At 37.0% G+C, this 17,931-nt stretch overlaps 1 protein-coding gene across 1 annotated transcript; it reads left to right on the top strand.

Annotated features, from left to right (window-relative positions):
* The first annotated feature begins 220 nt into the window (after positions 1-220).
* LOC104215892 (uncharacterized) lies at positions 221-14,293 on the top strand. Its single transcript, XM_070149251.1, has 5 exons — positions 221-257; positions 2,971-3,069; positions 10,283-10,353; positions 10,553-11,245; positions 13,731-14,293. The coding sequence occupies exons 1-5, from the start codon at positions 221-223 to the stop codon at positions 13,923-13,925; spliced, it is 1,095 nt and encodes a 364-aa protein (XP_070005352.1). The 3' UTR covers positions 13,926-14,293.
* Positions 14,294-17,931: the final 3,638 nt, after the last annotated feature.

The following is a 17,931-nucleotide window of genomic DNA, read 5'->3' as shown; positions in this document are numbered from 1 at the left end:
TGAAAAGTGTGAAATTTTTTATTCTGGTAGCACGTACATTCCAACCACATTTATCCACGATGCATTTCAGCTCGTATCTCTTTGAACATGATCTAACAGCAGTGAATTCAACTTTTTGGTTTATCTCCAAGCTGTAGAAAAATTTAGTCATGTTTTGCTTGTTCTCAAAAATTGATCCTAATCTTACTTTGTCATGACCCAAAATCCACTAAGGGTCGTGATGGCGCCGGACACACTGTCAGACAAGCCAACACCAGGTAGTTAATTAAATTCCCATTTTAGTATTTGTTGAAATCGTTTTTTTATACATTAAACAATAAATAATGAAATTCAGAGAAATAAACATGAAGTCTTTAACAAACTTAATATTGAATAATCTCATAATCATCCTAGAACCCGGTATCACAAGTGCATGAGCTATCTATAGGAAACAATTTAATACAACAACCATCCGGAATACAAATTGGACAGAAAGTAAATATAGTAATCTAAAAGAGACTCTGCCGGCTACGGGTCATCTCGAGAAGTGCAGCTCACCTAAGTCTCTATATCAACCATGCTGCTACGCCCACTAGACCACTAGAGATACATGTGCCTGTGCAACAAAAATGCATAGCAAGTGTAGCATGAGTACAAAAACGACGTGTACCAGTAAGTATCCTGTCTAATCTCGAAGAAGTAGAGATGAGAAGTCAACTTTGACACTTACTAGTGGTCCGATAATAATATATTAATAAGGTGAAGAGTCATGGATTTATTAGAAAATGCAGTAAACTCAAGTAAATCAAGAAACAAGTAAACAATCCTTTTTATATTGAGAAGTTTCCAAATTCATAATCCATGGTTTTATTAATTTATCTCACACCAGGGAGGCAATTTCATAAATTACCAATTTTTCACGCTAGCAATACAAGCATGTGCAAATCATGCCAAGGTTGTACGGCCCGATCCAACAATATTTAAATTGTGCACTGCCATAGGATTGAATGGTGCAAACCATAGATGCATCTATTACCCCGCTCGCGAATCATGTGCACTGCCAGAGGATTGAATGGCGCAAACCATAGATGCATCTATTACCCCGCTCGCGAATGTGACACAGTCAAATATAAATAATAGAGTTACCCCGCTCGCGAATCATATGTGCGATGCAGGTACGCCTAGATGCACATATTCAAGCAGTCAATTAAGAATTCATCAGGCAACATTTATCCAAGGAAAAGTCATTTCTCTTTTAACGTTTCAGAAAATGAAGTTTAACTTTTTAGAAATTCATTTACTAATGCAATATGATTTAGGCAATTTAAATTGTCAACCAGGTTACAAATATTTCAAGTATAGCATGCTTTTGTGTCCTAGACTACCCGGACATAAGCACAATGAAGCTACGCACGGACTCTCGTCACCTCGTGCGTATGTAGCCCCCAAAAATAGATGCACATAATCAATTATTTCACCTATGGAAACAATTCCCTCTTACAAGTTTAGAAAGAAGACTAACCTCGCTCTGAAGTTCCATAACCGGCATTCCACGCCCTTCTGAAGACTCAAATCGATGCAAAATGCTCAAAAACTCATGCTTAGTGATGAAAGTGGCACTCTAAAGTTGCTCCAAAATCGGCTCCCATGGAAGGAATGAAGTGAAAATGAGCCAAAACTCCGATTTTAAAAGAACACTGCTCAGGCGACCCTTCATCGCGAATGCAGAACATCCCTCGTGTTCGCGAAGCTCAAAAATCTCATGCCCAAAAATCCATATCCGCATTCACGATCCGCTGATCGCGTTTGCTAAAGTCAGCTGCCCAGACCCATCGCGTTCGCGTTATCCTCTATGCGTTCGCATAGGCCAAATGGCTTTGGGCCCAGCTCTCCCTTACCGTCTTCGCGTTCGCGTAGCCTTGGCCGCGTTCGCAAAGGCTTAACCAACTACTGCCTCACGTTCGCGAAGGCCAAACTCGGTAGCCCTATCAAATCCTCTTCGCGAACGCGGTACTTCCTTCGTGTTCGCGAAGAAGGAAACCAGACACAAGCAAACAACAATTCCAAAATAGCCTGAAATGCTCTGAAACACACCCGAGCCCCCCAAGACCCCGTCTAGTTACACCAACCAATCCTATAACATAACACGGACCTGCTCGAGGCTTCAAATCACATCAAACAATGCCGAAATCACAAATCACAACTCAATTCAAGCTTTATGAACCTTAGAACTTCAAACTTCTACATTCGATGCCGAAACCTATCAAATCTCGTCCGATTAACCTCAAATTTTGCACACAAGTCATATTTGAAATTACGGACCTACTCCAACTTCTGAAATCATATTCCGACCCAGATATCAGAAAGTCCACCTCCGGTCAAACTCCTTAAAAACCTTCAAATTTTTATCTTTAGCCAAATGACTCCAAAATGACCCACGGACCTCCGAATTCACTTTCGATCGCACTCCCAATACCAGAATCACCATACAGAGCTATTCCCAGACTCGGAATCCCAAATGGACATTGATAACACTGAAATGCACTTCAATCCAAACTTATGAAATTCTTCCAAAAATGCTAACTTTTCAAATAGGTGCCGAAACGTTCCCGGGTCTTCCAAAATCCGATCCAGACATATGCCCAAGTCTGAAATCATCATAAGAATCTACTGGAACCTTCGAATCCCGATTCCGAGGTCGTTTACTCAAAAATCTAATCTTAGTCAATTCTTTCAACTTAAAGCTTCCGAATTGAGAATTCTCTTTCCAAATAAACCTCGAATTTTCCGGAATTCAATTCCGACCATGCATACAAGTCATAATAGTTGAAGTGAAGCTACTCATGGCCTCAAACTACTGAACGACTCACTAAATCTCAAAACGACCGGTCGGGTTGTTACATACTTCCTCAAGCAACGCATCGTGCCTAAGTATTTTACATGGTGGAGATTCTTTCAGCTTTCTCCTCACTCTTTTTCTTGATTTCTTAGAAGCACTAGAAGTTTCAGCAATTTCTTCAATTGTACCTGATGTTATCGGTATAAATTCCATGTTTACTTCGTCTTCGTTGTTGCTTATCATTGCAGAAGGTAACAAAAAACTTTGTTGGATGTGTGTTGTTGTCAATTTGCATTATTAGCTGTCCTTCTTCTTCTTGGTCATTGACAAACTGGTATGAATTTATTGGAGGAGCGGGTAATTATTGCAGTATTATATATTCTGAAGCAGCTGTAATGTTAGAAGGTTGTTGCTCGTTGTCTACTTCCATTATTGGCTGTCCTTGTTCATGTTGATAATCAACAAATGGTTCGGAATCTATTGTATGTGCAAGAGATTGTTTGAATGTTGCAGATTTTGAAGCACCTATACTGTCAGAAATATGTTGTATTTTTTCGATGACAAAATGGCAATTCTTGTAGGCTAAATTACTTGTTAGCAAATGTATACATGTACTGAGTTCTTCACTGAAGTTACATGCATTCATTTGCTTGTATTTAGTTTGATATCAAACCATACCTTTAGTGAATATCTGCTTGAATCAATATTTGTAACTTCACTAATTTTCTTCATGAAAGTATTGAATGATACTTATTTATTAAGCTAAACAATTTTTGTATCATGATCCAAGTATTTAAAATCAAGAGTCCACCTCTCATTGAAAGTAATAACAACGCAAATCTAACCCATCCTATAGAAGCATGTTTAGGGTCAAGTATCAGGAAACTAAACAAAAGAATTTAATTATGAAGTTCATAAAAAATGTAAGCACGTTGAAGCTGAAGTTTGAGCAAATGTACTAGAACATTTCAGCTTGTTTATAGTGAAGTTTTTGAAAAAAAGCTCATGAAGAAGCTGATTAATGCAGGACAAAACTTAGGCATAAACTAAATTTAACTTCAGCATGCAGGAGAAAATTACATAGTGCAGGAGAAAAACTTTTAGGTGTTTTGTCCTGAAGTTTTTATAAATGAACTAAACAACTTCAGCATCTGCTGCTGAAGTTTTGGTTAAAACTTCTGCTTTTTAGGCTGAAGTTTTGGTTAAAAGTCATAACAAAAGTGTCCACTATAGGATAAAACTTCAGCTTATTCAGTGCTGAAGTTTATACAAATGAACTAAATAACTTCAGCATCTTCTGCTGAAGTTTTTGAAAAAACTTTATGACAATGAATCCAGGACAAAAACTTCAGCTTATTAGTGTTGAAGTTTTTAGAAATGAACTAAATAACTTCAGCATCTTCTGCTGAAGTTTTTGAAAAAGCTTTACGACAAAACTATTGAATCCAAGACAAATCTCCAGCATATTTAGCACTGAAGTATTAGCAAATGAACTAAAAAACTTCAACATCTTCTGCTGAAGTTTTTGAAATAGCTTTACGACAAAACTATTGTATCCAGGACAAAACTTCAGCATATTTTACTGCTGAAGTATTAGCAAATGAACTAAAAAACTTCAGCATAAATATGCTGAAGTTTTAGCAAATGAACTAAATAAATTCAGCATGTTTTAGCATGAAGTTTTAGAGTGCATTAATTGTATAGTATACAAGAGTAAACGTAACAAACACAATTAATGTAGTAACTATTTTGCGTTGGGTATGTGTTAGTCTAATAATTACATTCCTATCACATTCATGCACGCTTTTCATTGGACGTTTAAAATTCCTCTATACCTTTTCATATACCATGCAGAAATTTTTTCTGCCTATATAAGTACCCTATGCCTTGTGAGTTTATTCACTCAAACACATATATTTTAGGAGATAAAATACAAAAGGGAGAAAAATTTATGTTGTCATCAGGCAAATCATTGACAAAATTAAGCAAGATATCATAGAAGCATTCAAGGTGAAATTCCTCTATACCTTTTCATATACCATGCAGAAGTTTTTTTCGCCTATATAAGTACCCTATGCCTTGTGAGTTTATTCACTCAAACACATATATTTTAGGAGATAAAAGAGAAAAAAATGGATGTTGTCATCAGGCAAATCATTCACGAAATTAAGCAAGATATCATAGAAGCATTCGAGGTGAAACTGGATGATACTCTATTAACTACTTCCCCCGTGTTTGTTTCTGCTAGTTTGATTTGTCGGGATGATTAGTTGTGAGTTTCGGAGTATTTTGGGACACTTAGTCCCTAAATTAGAGTTTAAGTTTTAGAATTTGAACCGTAGTCGGGGCGGGGTGAAGACGGCCTCGGAATGGAATTCTGCTAGTTCTGTTAGCTCTGTTGGGTGATTTCGGGCTTGGGGGCATATTCGGATTGTGTTTTGGGGGTGAAATGCCGAAAGTTGAAATTTGGAAGTTTCCGGTTCGATAGTGAGATTTTGATATATGGGTCGGAATGGAATTCTGGAAGTTGGAGTAGGTCCGTTGTGTCATTTGGGACGTGTGTGCAAAATTTCAGGTCATTCGGGCGAGGTTTGATAGACTATTTGATCGAAAGTGGAATTTGGAAGTGTTAGAACCCTTAGGCTTGAATCCGAGAGTGTTTTGATGATTCGATGTTGTTTTAAGTGTTCCGAAGATTGGTATAAGTTTAAATAGTGGTGTATGACTTGTTTATACTTTTGGTTGAGGTCCCGGGGGTCTCGGGATGATTCCGGATGGTTGACGGGAAGTTGGGAGTTAAGGTGTGCAGCTGAAACTGCTGAATTACTATCATAACTGCACCTGCGGATTGGGGACCGCAGGTGCGGAACTGCAGAAGCGTGTGGTCAGCCGCAAATGCGGCGAGATGAGGGAAAGTCAGAAGTCGTAGGTGCAGGTGCTTTATCGCACATACGGGACCGCATGGGCGGGTATATGGGCACAGGTGCGGTCCTAGTGCATTAAGTGAAAACCGCATATGCAGTTGGTTAGACCGCAGAAGCGAGGAAATGGCCGCAGGTGCGGAAACCCTGGGCCAGAACCTATATAAGGTTTCTGTTGCGATTTTAGCCGATTCTTTCACCATTTTTATCCGAGAATTGAGCTTTTTGGGAGGTTTTTGAGAGAGGATTCAAGTGAGCTTCAAGGAGGTAAAATTTTTGGAACCCAAACTCGTTTATATGGTATTATTCTACTGATTTGGCAAGAAATTTATGAAAAATAAGGGTTAGAATTGGGGGTTTAGGGTTTGAAATTAGAGACTTGGATTTGGGGATTTGAGGGGTCATTTGTAGTCCGATTTTCATGTTTTGATATGTATGAACTCGTGAGAGTGTGAGGATTTTAGTTTTGCAAATTTTATCCGATTCCGAGACGTGGGCCCGGGGGACTTTTTGGCGATTTTTCTAATTTCGCGTGTTAGCTTTGAATTAATTGGTTGAATTAGTTACTTGAACTTATATTTACATTATGCAATTACTTTGAATAGATTTGGGCCATTTGGAGTCGGGTACTCGTGGCAAGAACGTGATTTCGAGTTGATTGAGCTGGTTCGAGGTAAGTGGCTTGCCTAACCTTGTGGGGAGGGGGAACTCCCCTTAGAATTTGGTATTGTTGTTATATGAGTGTCGTGTACGTGAGGTGACGAGTGCGTACACATGCTAATTGTTGAAAATTCCGTTTTCATTAAGCTAATACCATTTTTTTCTTGTAGTTTAGCAAATACTTGTACTTAAAGCCTCTTGTTTAGATTAGGAAAAGCATGCCTACGTGACTTAATTGTCTTTCCTGCTTTAATTGCCTACTTGTACTCTGTGCAGCATGTTAGAGTAGAAATTCCTATCTAATTCTTGAATAGAACTGTATATTTTTCTGAGATGGTTGTGTATTTACTTTGGGACTATGGTACGATATCCCGGGAGATCCCCTTGCTTGTTTACTTTGGGACTATGGATCGGTATTTCGGTATATCCCCCTGCGCATTTATGATTGGGACTACGGGACAGCACTCGGTAGATTCTCCGTACTAGATATTTACTTTGGGACTACGAATTTGGTATTCTGGGAGTTTTCCTTGCACATTTACGATTTGGACTACGGGACGATATTCCGGGAGATCCCCTGTTGCTATTTTTGTGTATTGAGTTAGATTCTTTCTGTGATTTTATTTGCTATAGACTGTTAGCATACTTAATATATTGTCGTATTCCATACTATTTTACCTCACTTATATATTTATATAACTAGTAGGGCCCTGACCTTCCTCGTCACTACTCGATCGAGGTTAGGCTTGGCACTTACTGGGTACCGTTGTGGTGTACTCATGCCCTTTTCTGCACATGTTTTTTCGTGTGCAGATCCAGGTTCTTTGGCTCAACCATACCATCAGTGAGGCGAGACGATCTTCAGAGACTTCGAGGTAGTATATCTGCCGCGTCCGCAGACCGAGGAGTCCTTCTTTATTCTTCCCTCTAGCTTTAACTCTATTTTATTTACTTTTGTTTAGACATTCTGGAGTTAGAACACTTGTAGTTATTCAACAGCTTGTGATTTCATGAGATTCCGGGTTTTGGGAGTTTATATCGTATATTCCGAGCGGCATCTTAAACATTTTATTTATGTTTTATCCGTAATTCTTGGCTAGTTTTACTTTTTGCTTTCTTTTTTCGCAAATTGTTAGGCTTACCTAGTCGTAGAGACTAGGTGTCGTCACGACAGTTCACGAAGGGCGAACTTGGGTCGTGACACAAGTACGATAGGGAGCTGGAAGAAATCAACACCAAGCTTGATAGGCTTGAGATGCTGGCCAGAGATGGCTCCTATGATAGTCTTGGTGATGCAGACGCTCGTCCATCTGACAGTGACGACGATAATAATATGGACGATTAGATTTTTATTTTTATTTTTTTGGATAATCCTTTTGTTTAAAGGGCCATTATCTTATTTCTTTTTTTATGTAATTTTAATTTATGTTTTATTTTATTTAATGAAAGACAATGTTTTTGTTTTAATGTTTTGTACGTTTTTTTAAATATAATTCTCTTTAAACTCAGAAAATAACAGAGGGAAAAACTGTGTTTTTCCTTCAGCATAATACTACAAAACTTTAGCATGTTTTAATATAAAGTTTTAGGAAATGAACTAAATAACTCCAGTATGCATTAACAAAAACTCATTAGAAAATTATATATTGCAGGACAAAAGATTAAGCATGTTTTAGGAAATGAACTAAAAAACTTCAACATACTACAAAACTTAAACATTTTTTGGTATGAATTTTTAGCAAAAAATCATAATAAAATTACATAATGCAGGAGAAAAACTTAAGCTCGTTTTTCTTGATGTTTTTAAAACTGAACTAAATAACATCAGCATTTTATGCTGAAGTTTTTGGAAAAATCTCATTATAAAACTGTTGAGCAGAAAAAAAAAAAGCTTGTTTATACTGAAGTTTTCGGAGAAAAGCTCATGAAAATAGTTGTTTAATGCAGGACAAAACTTCAGTAAATGAACTAAATTTAATTTCAGCATGCATTAAATAAAATTCACTTGAAAATTACATAGTGCAGGAGGAAAACTTCAGCTCGTTTTTTCTGAAGTTTTTAAAAATGAACTAAACAACTTTAGCATCTTATGCTGAAGTTTTCGGAAAAAGCTCATTACAAAACTATTGAACACAGGATATAACTTCAGCATATTTTAGTGCTGAAGTCTTAGCAAATGAACTAAAACACTTCAGCTTATTTAGACTGCAAGACAAATACTTTAGCATTTTTGGTGTCCAGTTTTAGCAAATTATGTAAAAACTCAGCTTGCTTAGTAAATAAACAAAAACTTTAGCATGTTATGCAGTACAAAACTTCACCATATTTGAATTTTTAGCTTTGACGTTAAATTAGGTTTAACGTGAAGAATCTTTTGCTTCACTTTAGAATTCAACGTGAAACAAATTTAGAATGCAAATTCATTCGTCAGTGAAATCTATCAGTGAAAAGTTCATGTTTCATCCGTCAAACAACTTCATGCAAGTGTGAATTACAAAAATAATTATAGAAACATATATCATGAAAATCAATCAGTTTCAAAAACTAATTTGAATTCTGAAGATAAATTACAATACTTACAATGTATTTTGTAATTTTGAATTTGAAATTTGAATCTCGTTCAAATTTTTGGTTTGCGAGAGAAGATCTGAGGAGAGACGGAGTGATGGAGGAGAACTGTAAAATGATTTATGCGTGATGCATCTTTTATATATTTTGTTAGGGGTATAATGGTCATATTATTATGAATTTTTTGTCAGCTGGCTACCAAATCAATGATTTTTAAAAATAGGATACATATTAAAATGTGACATAAATATAGGGTATGACTACAAATCACACTTCAGCAATAGCTTGAAGCTAGACCCGGTCCAGATTTTAGGCCCGATCCATTCGCGGGTCCAGAAGAAATAATAGCGCACAGTCCACTCCATGGACGATAACACGTGTTACTGTTTCATTGGAAGCTCCCAAAATTGCTGACTTCGTATGCTCGTCGAACCCAATCACAACTCAACAACTCACATTCACTAAGGGCCACATATAGCCACCACTCTGAACCCTCAAGCCCTCTTTCTCTTCTCTCCGTTTCCCCCCCACCCCCACCCGTGTCTGTCTGTTCCTGCGAATCTTCACAACGTGGATTCATTTCCTTATAAATTAAATTTGGAGTAAGTTTACTTGTTTCCGATTCTTTACTTTTTATTCCTTTTATTTAGGAGAAAAGCGCACAAAGTTTGAATTTTACCGAAAATTTTGCTTTTTTGGCCCCTGGGTACCGAGTCCCAGAGAATAATTTCAGAATTTTGGTGGTGGTTATTGGCTGAACATTGATTTTTATGTTATGTGAACTTTCCTTGTATTTGGGCGTTTTCTTTTTCAAATTTGAGTTGGGGGTTGATGTTTCAGGCTGAATTATCTAGCTTTTTATGTGTTCCATAACATTTTTACTTGGGACAGCGTTAATTATGAATTGGCGTTTGAATTAGTTATGCTAATGAGTTAAACAGATTTTATATGCCAAGTTTGAATTATTTATATTATCAAAAAGATTGAATTTTTTGCCCGAGTAGCTTTTTTAACTGTTAAATAAGTGTGAGGTTTAGAGAATTCCTAGTTTTAAGAACCCCTAATGGAGTGGAATGGATATTAAGGATTCATATGCCAAGGCCAACTAGTTTGGGATTGAGGCGTAGTTTTTATTTTTTATTTTTTATGTATAAGCAGTAGTGAGTGTTTAGTTGTGGTTCCTCCTTCAATCTATATCATTTTGACTAGGATTTTGTTGCTGCCAAAGCATAATCTTTGACCGGCTTGATTGCAATCTTTTGTTATTGCATTCATATTGACGGTATGTCATGAGCCACACTGGGGCTGTGACCAGCATTAGGTGATTTTGATTCAACTAGTGAATCATTCAAGCTGCAGAATTTCAGTAAAGTCTTCCCTAATTTCGTTCTTACTTGTCTAAAAATACGTCCATAGGTAGCACGCTTGAGAACATAAATTGAAATATTTGTGCTAAGAGCTCTCCAGAAAAATTTTCCCATAAAACATATGAAAGAAAATCTTAGTGAGAGTTTTGAGTCGTAGTAGATGAGGTTAGATCATATTATTGTAGAATTTTAGGCCCTTTTCAGGATCTAATACATAGAGTTGTATCTATATTCAAACTGCAAATCATAATCTTTACTCTAATGTGGATATCCTTCAGTGTGGAGTATTTACACTCTGTTTTAAGTTTTTCTATGTCTATAAACAAATTACTGACGCAATTGATGCAACAGTGGACTTTGTGGTTGATGATAACATAATAGGCGAGGTGGAAGAGGGCACGGTGGTGGAAGTCAGGGCAGTAGATGAAAATGCAGTTGGAGGAAGTTCCAGTGAGGAGGCACTTCACGACGTGCATGATGTCAAGGTAGATGAAGACCTTTCTGATAGGGAGGTCGTTCCATTAGAAGAATCACAATCACTAGGTAATTCAACTTCAGATGAACCTTATGTTGGCCAGGAGTTTGAATCTGAAGCAGCAGCACATGCATTTTATAATACATATGCAACAAGAGTGGGGTTCATAATCCGGGTTAGCAAGCTTTCGCGATCTAGGCGCGATGGCTCTGCTATTGGTCGAGCACTAGTTTGCAACAAGGAGGGCTTTAGAATGCCTGATAAGCGGGAAAAGATAGTGCGACAAAGAGCAGAGACTAGGGTTGGTTGCAGAGCGATGATATTAGTTAGAAAAGTAAACTCTGGGAAGTGGGTTGTCACAAAATTTGTCAAGGAGCACACTCATCCATTAAGCCCAGGCAAAGGTCGTAGGGACTTGATCTATGATCAATATCCGGTTAGTTTCCTGCCTTATAGTTACTAAGGATTTCTAACATAAGCTGTCCTACTTTCTTTCTGTATTTGTTTCTTTCTTCATAGCTGCTATTCAGTTTCTAGACCGTATCATCATATTATTACCTTTGATTATACATCTTCTGTTTATACCCTTCTGTTTATACCCTGTTTATACCTTTGATTATACATCTTCTGTTTATACCCTTTTGATGGAACTTTGAAATTTTAATGAGGCAATGGTCTATATTTATATGTATCTATGTATATAATATTCATTTAAAGTATTGGAAAACTATGATATTGTATGATATAGACTGGGAAAAAGAGATATTTAAGGAGAATTTATATATAGTTGTTTTAGTTCAATGACTTCAAATGATAGTAACATTTGTATATGTATATTTGTTACACGTATCTCAAGACCTGCATCTGTACTCTTTCTGTACCCATGAAACATAAGATTTAGACAATGACAAATCCGACATCTAGTTCATACTAGATCATTGGAATCCATATAAGATGAACAAGGACATTTTTTTGTGAACTGTAAATATGGTTACCAGCACAACCTTCGTGCTGAAGATTTATAGGTTACCTTCTCCCCCCCCCCCCCCCCCCAAAAAAAAAAAAAAAAAAAAGGAAAAACTTGTAACTGTGATCTTATAAGCTGCTTTGGTCGTATTTGCATATTTCTAACGCTACTTTGATTTATAAGTCAAAATGATTTCGTCAATATACACCAAGTTGGTGTCAATATACAATGTGTGTTTACATTCCACTTCCTCACCATTTTCCTCGCAAAAGAAACACCAGCTAAACATTATCCTTCCGCTTTTCAAATTTTGTACTGTTAGCATGAAATGCTACTTTCTTAGGTGCCTTTATATTAGACGAGTTAATCAATCTATACTGTCGGACAAAGATATAAACGATAGTTCCATTTCGGTTCAAAACTTATGGTTACGAGAACCTATGATACTCGGATATGGGTATGGGCACCCGATACTGGTGCGGATCTTACGTTGGATTCATCATCACCTAAATCTTAGGATTCAGGATACGAGTAGGAGTATAGGTACGGATGTTAAGATAAAACCAATGTTTGTATATTACTATATATGTATACATTGCAAACAATTAATAAAAGTTATTTAATAAAAGTTACTATAATTGAATTCTATTTAAATACTTAATTATAGTAGCAAAGTGTTCTACCACTTTATGTGAACTATAATCTTTATGACATACTCAAAATCAAACCAAATACCCAATTAACCCAAGGTTCCTTGCTACACTCTATAGATGTTTCTTGGCCATGGGTGTTGTCAAAGCACCCGAGTTAGGTTGACCAGATACAGTGCGAATCCCACACCCATATCATGTCGGATTGACACAGGTGCAGTTAGGGATTTGAAGGCAACATATACGAGAAGAAAATTTTGAAGAGATCAAAAAAGGAGCAATGGAATTCGTACCTTACATCTAAGAATGCAACTTCTATCTTGGTGAGGAAGGGGTATCGTAGCTTTTTGATCACATTGAGCGATGCCATGTCGTAAATAGTTGCCCAGTTTGCTTTGGTTATGGCCCCATTCACTATCCTGCTCACAGTGAGCTAATGTTTAAACAGGGATCACTATATAGTTTATGAGACATTCGGTAAGAAAAAATCATTACTATAAAAAATGGAGAAATTTGGTAAGAGATATCCTTCTCTGTCGTTTTGACTATTGATTATTCTTTGATGCAATTACTGTTCGATATATGGGATTCCATCTTTCCATTTTGGGAATTGTGTTGTAAAAAATTATGCTTTGTTAATTGTGCGAATGGTTATTCAGTTAAGATTTTTTGAGAATCTATAAACTGTTTTCGTCCGTGTCTTTGTGAACAGGGTATATATTCATAAGTCACCTTATCCTTGGATTTCCACATCAGTTAAATTGATGTTAGATGACCTTGAAACATAATCCTTTTTGGCTCTTTTTGGTATGTTGAGAAACAATGTTTATAGAAGTCATGAGGGGTGTATTTTTTGCTGGAAATACACTTAAAGTACTGATTAAGCAAAAACATCAGATCCGAATTCAGAAACGATATCTCAAATAGTACAAGTACTTAGAGATGGTAATTCTGTCATTAAATTCAAATAATTATCATTGCGAGTGCACTTACACTAGATCACTAGATCATACAAATTGGAATGGGGGTGGGTTGGGAGTTTTGGGGGTTGGGGGGGGGGGGTATTCTTAAATAACAGTAGAGCTGGCAAAATATGTTGGTTAATATTGGGATTAATTGCTGAAGTAACCAACGTTCTATTGTCGATTTAGCAATTGCCGCTTATAGCAATAGTTTTAAAATTATGGTCTTTGTCTGTTGATGCATGTAAAACTTAGATTTTATGCTTCATGTTCATCTTCAAGGAACTACCTTTACATGACTTCAGTTTACTCTTGTTTTGGTTTCTCAACTTCTTCCTGTAGAATGAGCATGACAAAATCCGGGAGCTATCACAACAACTGGCAGCTGAGAAAAAGAGATCAGCAACATATAAGAGGCATTTGGAAATGATATTCGAGCACATTGAGGAGCACAACCAATCTCTGTCCAAGAAGATCCAAGATATTGTACACAATGTAAGGGAGATGGAGTCTAGAGATCAACACCATCATAGATAGTTTTAGCATGATTTGCCTTTGTTGATATTAGAGTAGAGAAATAGCAGAGTGTAGAACCTAAGTTAAGTAAAGATCATAATGACTTCTATCTTGGCTTACCTTTTTCCCCCCTCTTATTCTTTGAGAAGATCATGAAATTATGAAATCAGTTCATATCTTGTTTTCACTTTTTTTCTTTTCCATTTTCCTTTTTGGGTAGAATTGTGGGATTGTAGCCTTGTAGGAGCAATAGGTACAGAATGTCTCTTTCTGGTGCAACCATTGTAACATTCTTTTGGAGGTTAGATGTCCTGTGAACGAACCTTTTTCCTTTTTGTAAAATTTTCAAGTCCATTTCATGTAGATTCAGTAAACTGTATTTCAGCTTTCATTTCTGTAATTCTTATCTATCGGAAACAACCTCTCTACCTCACTCAAGATAGGGGTAGGGTCTGTGTATACCCCACCCTCCCCATATCCCACTTGTGGAATCACACCGAGTATGCTGCTGTTATTGTTGTTGTTTTTGTAATTCTTAGAAGCTTCAAGGATTACTTTGAGACATACTCGGAAGTTAGGAATAGTTGGAACAAAAAGAGAGTGGTATTCAAGTGGGAGATTTAGAGTTCTTGAGTTTTTTCTTCGATTTCTGTAAGGAATTAGCATTCTGAATAAATTTTGAATGCTAGTAGTAACAGTAGCAAGCATATGAGTGAAAGCAACTTGAGTATTCTTGTTTATCAGATTATATTTGGTGTTAGTGTTACAACTTATTTTTGCATGCAGAATTACATAATAAATGATTTTTCCTATAAAGTATTAAGTCTGATGATCCTGTGAATTATCTGGGTGCCCTTTAAGGAATATTATATCATTCAAGTTGGGACAGTGGTTGGTCCGTATGAGAGCGAGCTTAGTGGTTAATACTTGTTTGCTTGTCAAATAAATCTTCTTTTTGAAGGAGAAAATGTTGGTTGCAAAGAAGGGTTTTATCTTATTTCAGGCACGTTAGTGTAGGTAAGAGCTGCCCTTTTACGTCAAATCATATTAATTTAATTTATTATGGTTAATGAATAAATTAAGGTAAGAATACATATTTAATCCGTGATAATAGTTTACGTGAAGATGTGTATTACGTATTCATCAGATTACTGTCGGATTTAGTGTCATGCCCCAAACTCGGGGAGCGCGACCAACGCTCAACCGAGTGAACCCGGCTGAGCAAGCCTATTAGATTCTTTCTACCCAAACTCGCTCATGAATAAAGAGAAGACATATTTTCATTAATTAGATAATAGGGAGATCATGTATACAATACCAAGTCATTTCCATTAGTTACTGTCTCAAAATACGCACACCTTCATAGTTTGAAGTGGAATAAATGATTCAAACACAATATAACTCGTTTGACTTTCCCGGCACCCATATATATATATACCACACTATGTCTACGGAGCTTCTAGAAGATACAAAAGAGTGTTAATGATAATGTCAGCAACAAGGCTCCGGCTATACCTCAAAACGTGGTAATAATACAAACAAAAGATACGCTACATGACCCCCGGATGAAGTGAGGCTCACCAAGTCTGCTGGAAAGAGGGTGTACCACTATCGTTGATCAACACCACCTGCATCCATTTAAAGATGCAGCGCCCCCGACAAAAAGGACGTTAGTACTATCGAATAGTACTAGTATGTATAACTAAACACCATCTCAATAGAATGAATAATAATACCGGGGGGGGGGAATCAAGCATGAAATCAATAGAAGCCTCAAACAATACCAAAATATCAAGTTAGGAACCACATAAATTTTCAAGTAAATTATCATGTTTTTAGGTTGGGAGATCTTTAATGCCGATATACCATCATTCACAATACCACCGTACTTTTACACGGAGTCCGATCACGACCCGATCGGCTAGGTCGTCTCATTTGAGACATCCACCACAGTCATAGTTCCATTTTCAATTTCCAGCATGGTCACCACCATGTGTGCGGCATGGCGTCCGACCACGGCCTGATCGGCAAGGCCATCTCACCCGAGACATTACCTTTTTCTGTCAATCATCTCACTTCATACTTCTTTCACATCTTTTCAATTTATTGGCACTGGTGGCCACAATTATAATAGCATTCTTGGCACTTGGTCGTATTTCATGTTTCATATTCACCTTATTCATTTTCAAACATCATCATCAATGTCAACAACAAAGCCTTTTAATTCAAGACATTAAGTACACATGCAAGCAATTAGTAGTCTTAGGCATATAGAGATTTTCAGATTATTTGGCATAACAACATTCATTCCACTTGACTTGAAGTCGTAACATTTATAATACACAGTCCATACTTTGAACATATTCTCAAGTGATAACATAACATGATAAAAGCATTATGGAACATATATTGAACATATATCTTTCACCACAAGTTTATCCTGGATAGCCAATTTTATAATGATCAATTTGGGACTTACACAAATTACATGAACACCATGGGAGTCAATTCTAAGAAGAGGAGGTTTGGCCAACATACCTCAATTTAGCTTCATCAACTCTAAAATATTTCGGAATTTCTTAGCAACTTCAATCTATTCTAGAAATATAACAAATTGAACTAAAATTAGGAAGATGATCATGGTTCCAGCTCATTCGAGCATTTTATCAACCACTAAGCGTGCATTACGGGTTCAAGGCCCTTTTATGTAAGATTTCCTCATCCCACAACCCATTCTTTATCATTTTTAGCTTACAGTCTTCCTACACCCTTTGTTAACACATGCATGCAAGATGAACAACTCCCATAACCATGAATTAACTTGCTAACTATCCATTTTTAGTTAAATATCAGAATTAAGGGCTAGGGTGTCGAATCTTATCTTTAGGATGAAGACCTAATAAATTTTACTTGATAATCTTCCAATGTTTGAGCAAGAATTGGAGGACAATTGGTTGAGGATCACTCTACCCCTCTAGGCACTCTCTCACTCTCAAAATATCAGATTTTAACTAAAAAATGATCCATTGTATCTATTTTATCGAAGTAGGGTCGGGTTATGAAAATCCAAAAAATGAAACCCCGGAATAGGATCTGCGGTCGCATATGCAACCGCATAATGCTTCTACGGTCCGCGAAATGGGCCGAGAAATGGCCCTTCGGAACTGGGCTGGTCTGCCCCACTTTGCGGTCGTTATCGACCCGCAAACTTGTTCTGTGGTCGCATAATGCGCCGCAGAGCCTCCATTTGAAAATTTTTAAGGCTGGGTATGCGATCAGAGTGCGGCCCGTGAAATGGTTTTACGATTGCATAGTGGGCGCAAAAATGACATCAAAAATGGCCCAAAAGACTGCCTCACTCAACGACCATTTTGCGGCCCGCATAGTGATTATGCGGCCCGCATAGTGATTATGCGGCCCGCATAGTGATTATGCGGCCCGCATAGTGATTATGCGGCCGCATAATGTGCCGCAGAAACATCCAATTCTGCCAAACATTTTCCTTCAGCTTTCCAACGCACTGTTCAACCCACGAGCTCTCTACAATTTTTAACACATAAGCCTATCCCGACACCACGAAATTCCGGGATTTTAGGTAAAATTTTACGGGGCCTTACATTTATATTAGACTTTTCATATTTAGCCACAAAATTACATTTTGTCATATTAGAGATGAAATCCAACACTACTTCTATATTTATAAAAACAAAGGAATTGGTTTAACAATGTAATTGATGTGTTTTGAAGTGAGGGACGATTTTTTTTTAAAGGGAATTTTATATGGTATAACTAAATTATATACTATATTATCATAAATAAATACACTTTAAACTAATTATAATACATAACTACATATTGAGTTTTATAACAAATATCCTTTCTAAGGGATTTTTCCACTCTTCCTTCTTTCATCTTCGTACTATAGCCTAGTCGCTTCCCCATCTCTCTTAAACTCTCTATCTCTCTAGTGTTACAATCTCGCCGGAGAACCACCGCCGGCCTAACCCGCCGGGACACTGCCTTTCGA

This window comes from Nicotiana sylvestris, chromosome 6, assembly GCF_000393655.2.
Source record: "Nicotiana sylvestris chromosome 6, ASM39365v2, whole genome shotgun sequence".
Lineage (NCBI taxonomy): Eukaryota > Viridiplantae > Streptophyta > Magnoliopsida > Solanales > Solanaceae > Nicotiana > Nicotiana sylvestris.
Note: the sequence above shows the minus strand (reverse complement) of the source record. Positions and strands in the feature narration are given on the sequence as shown.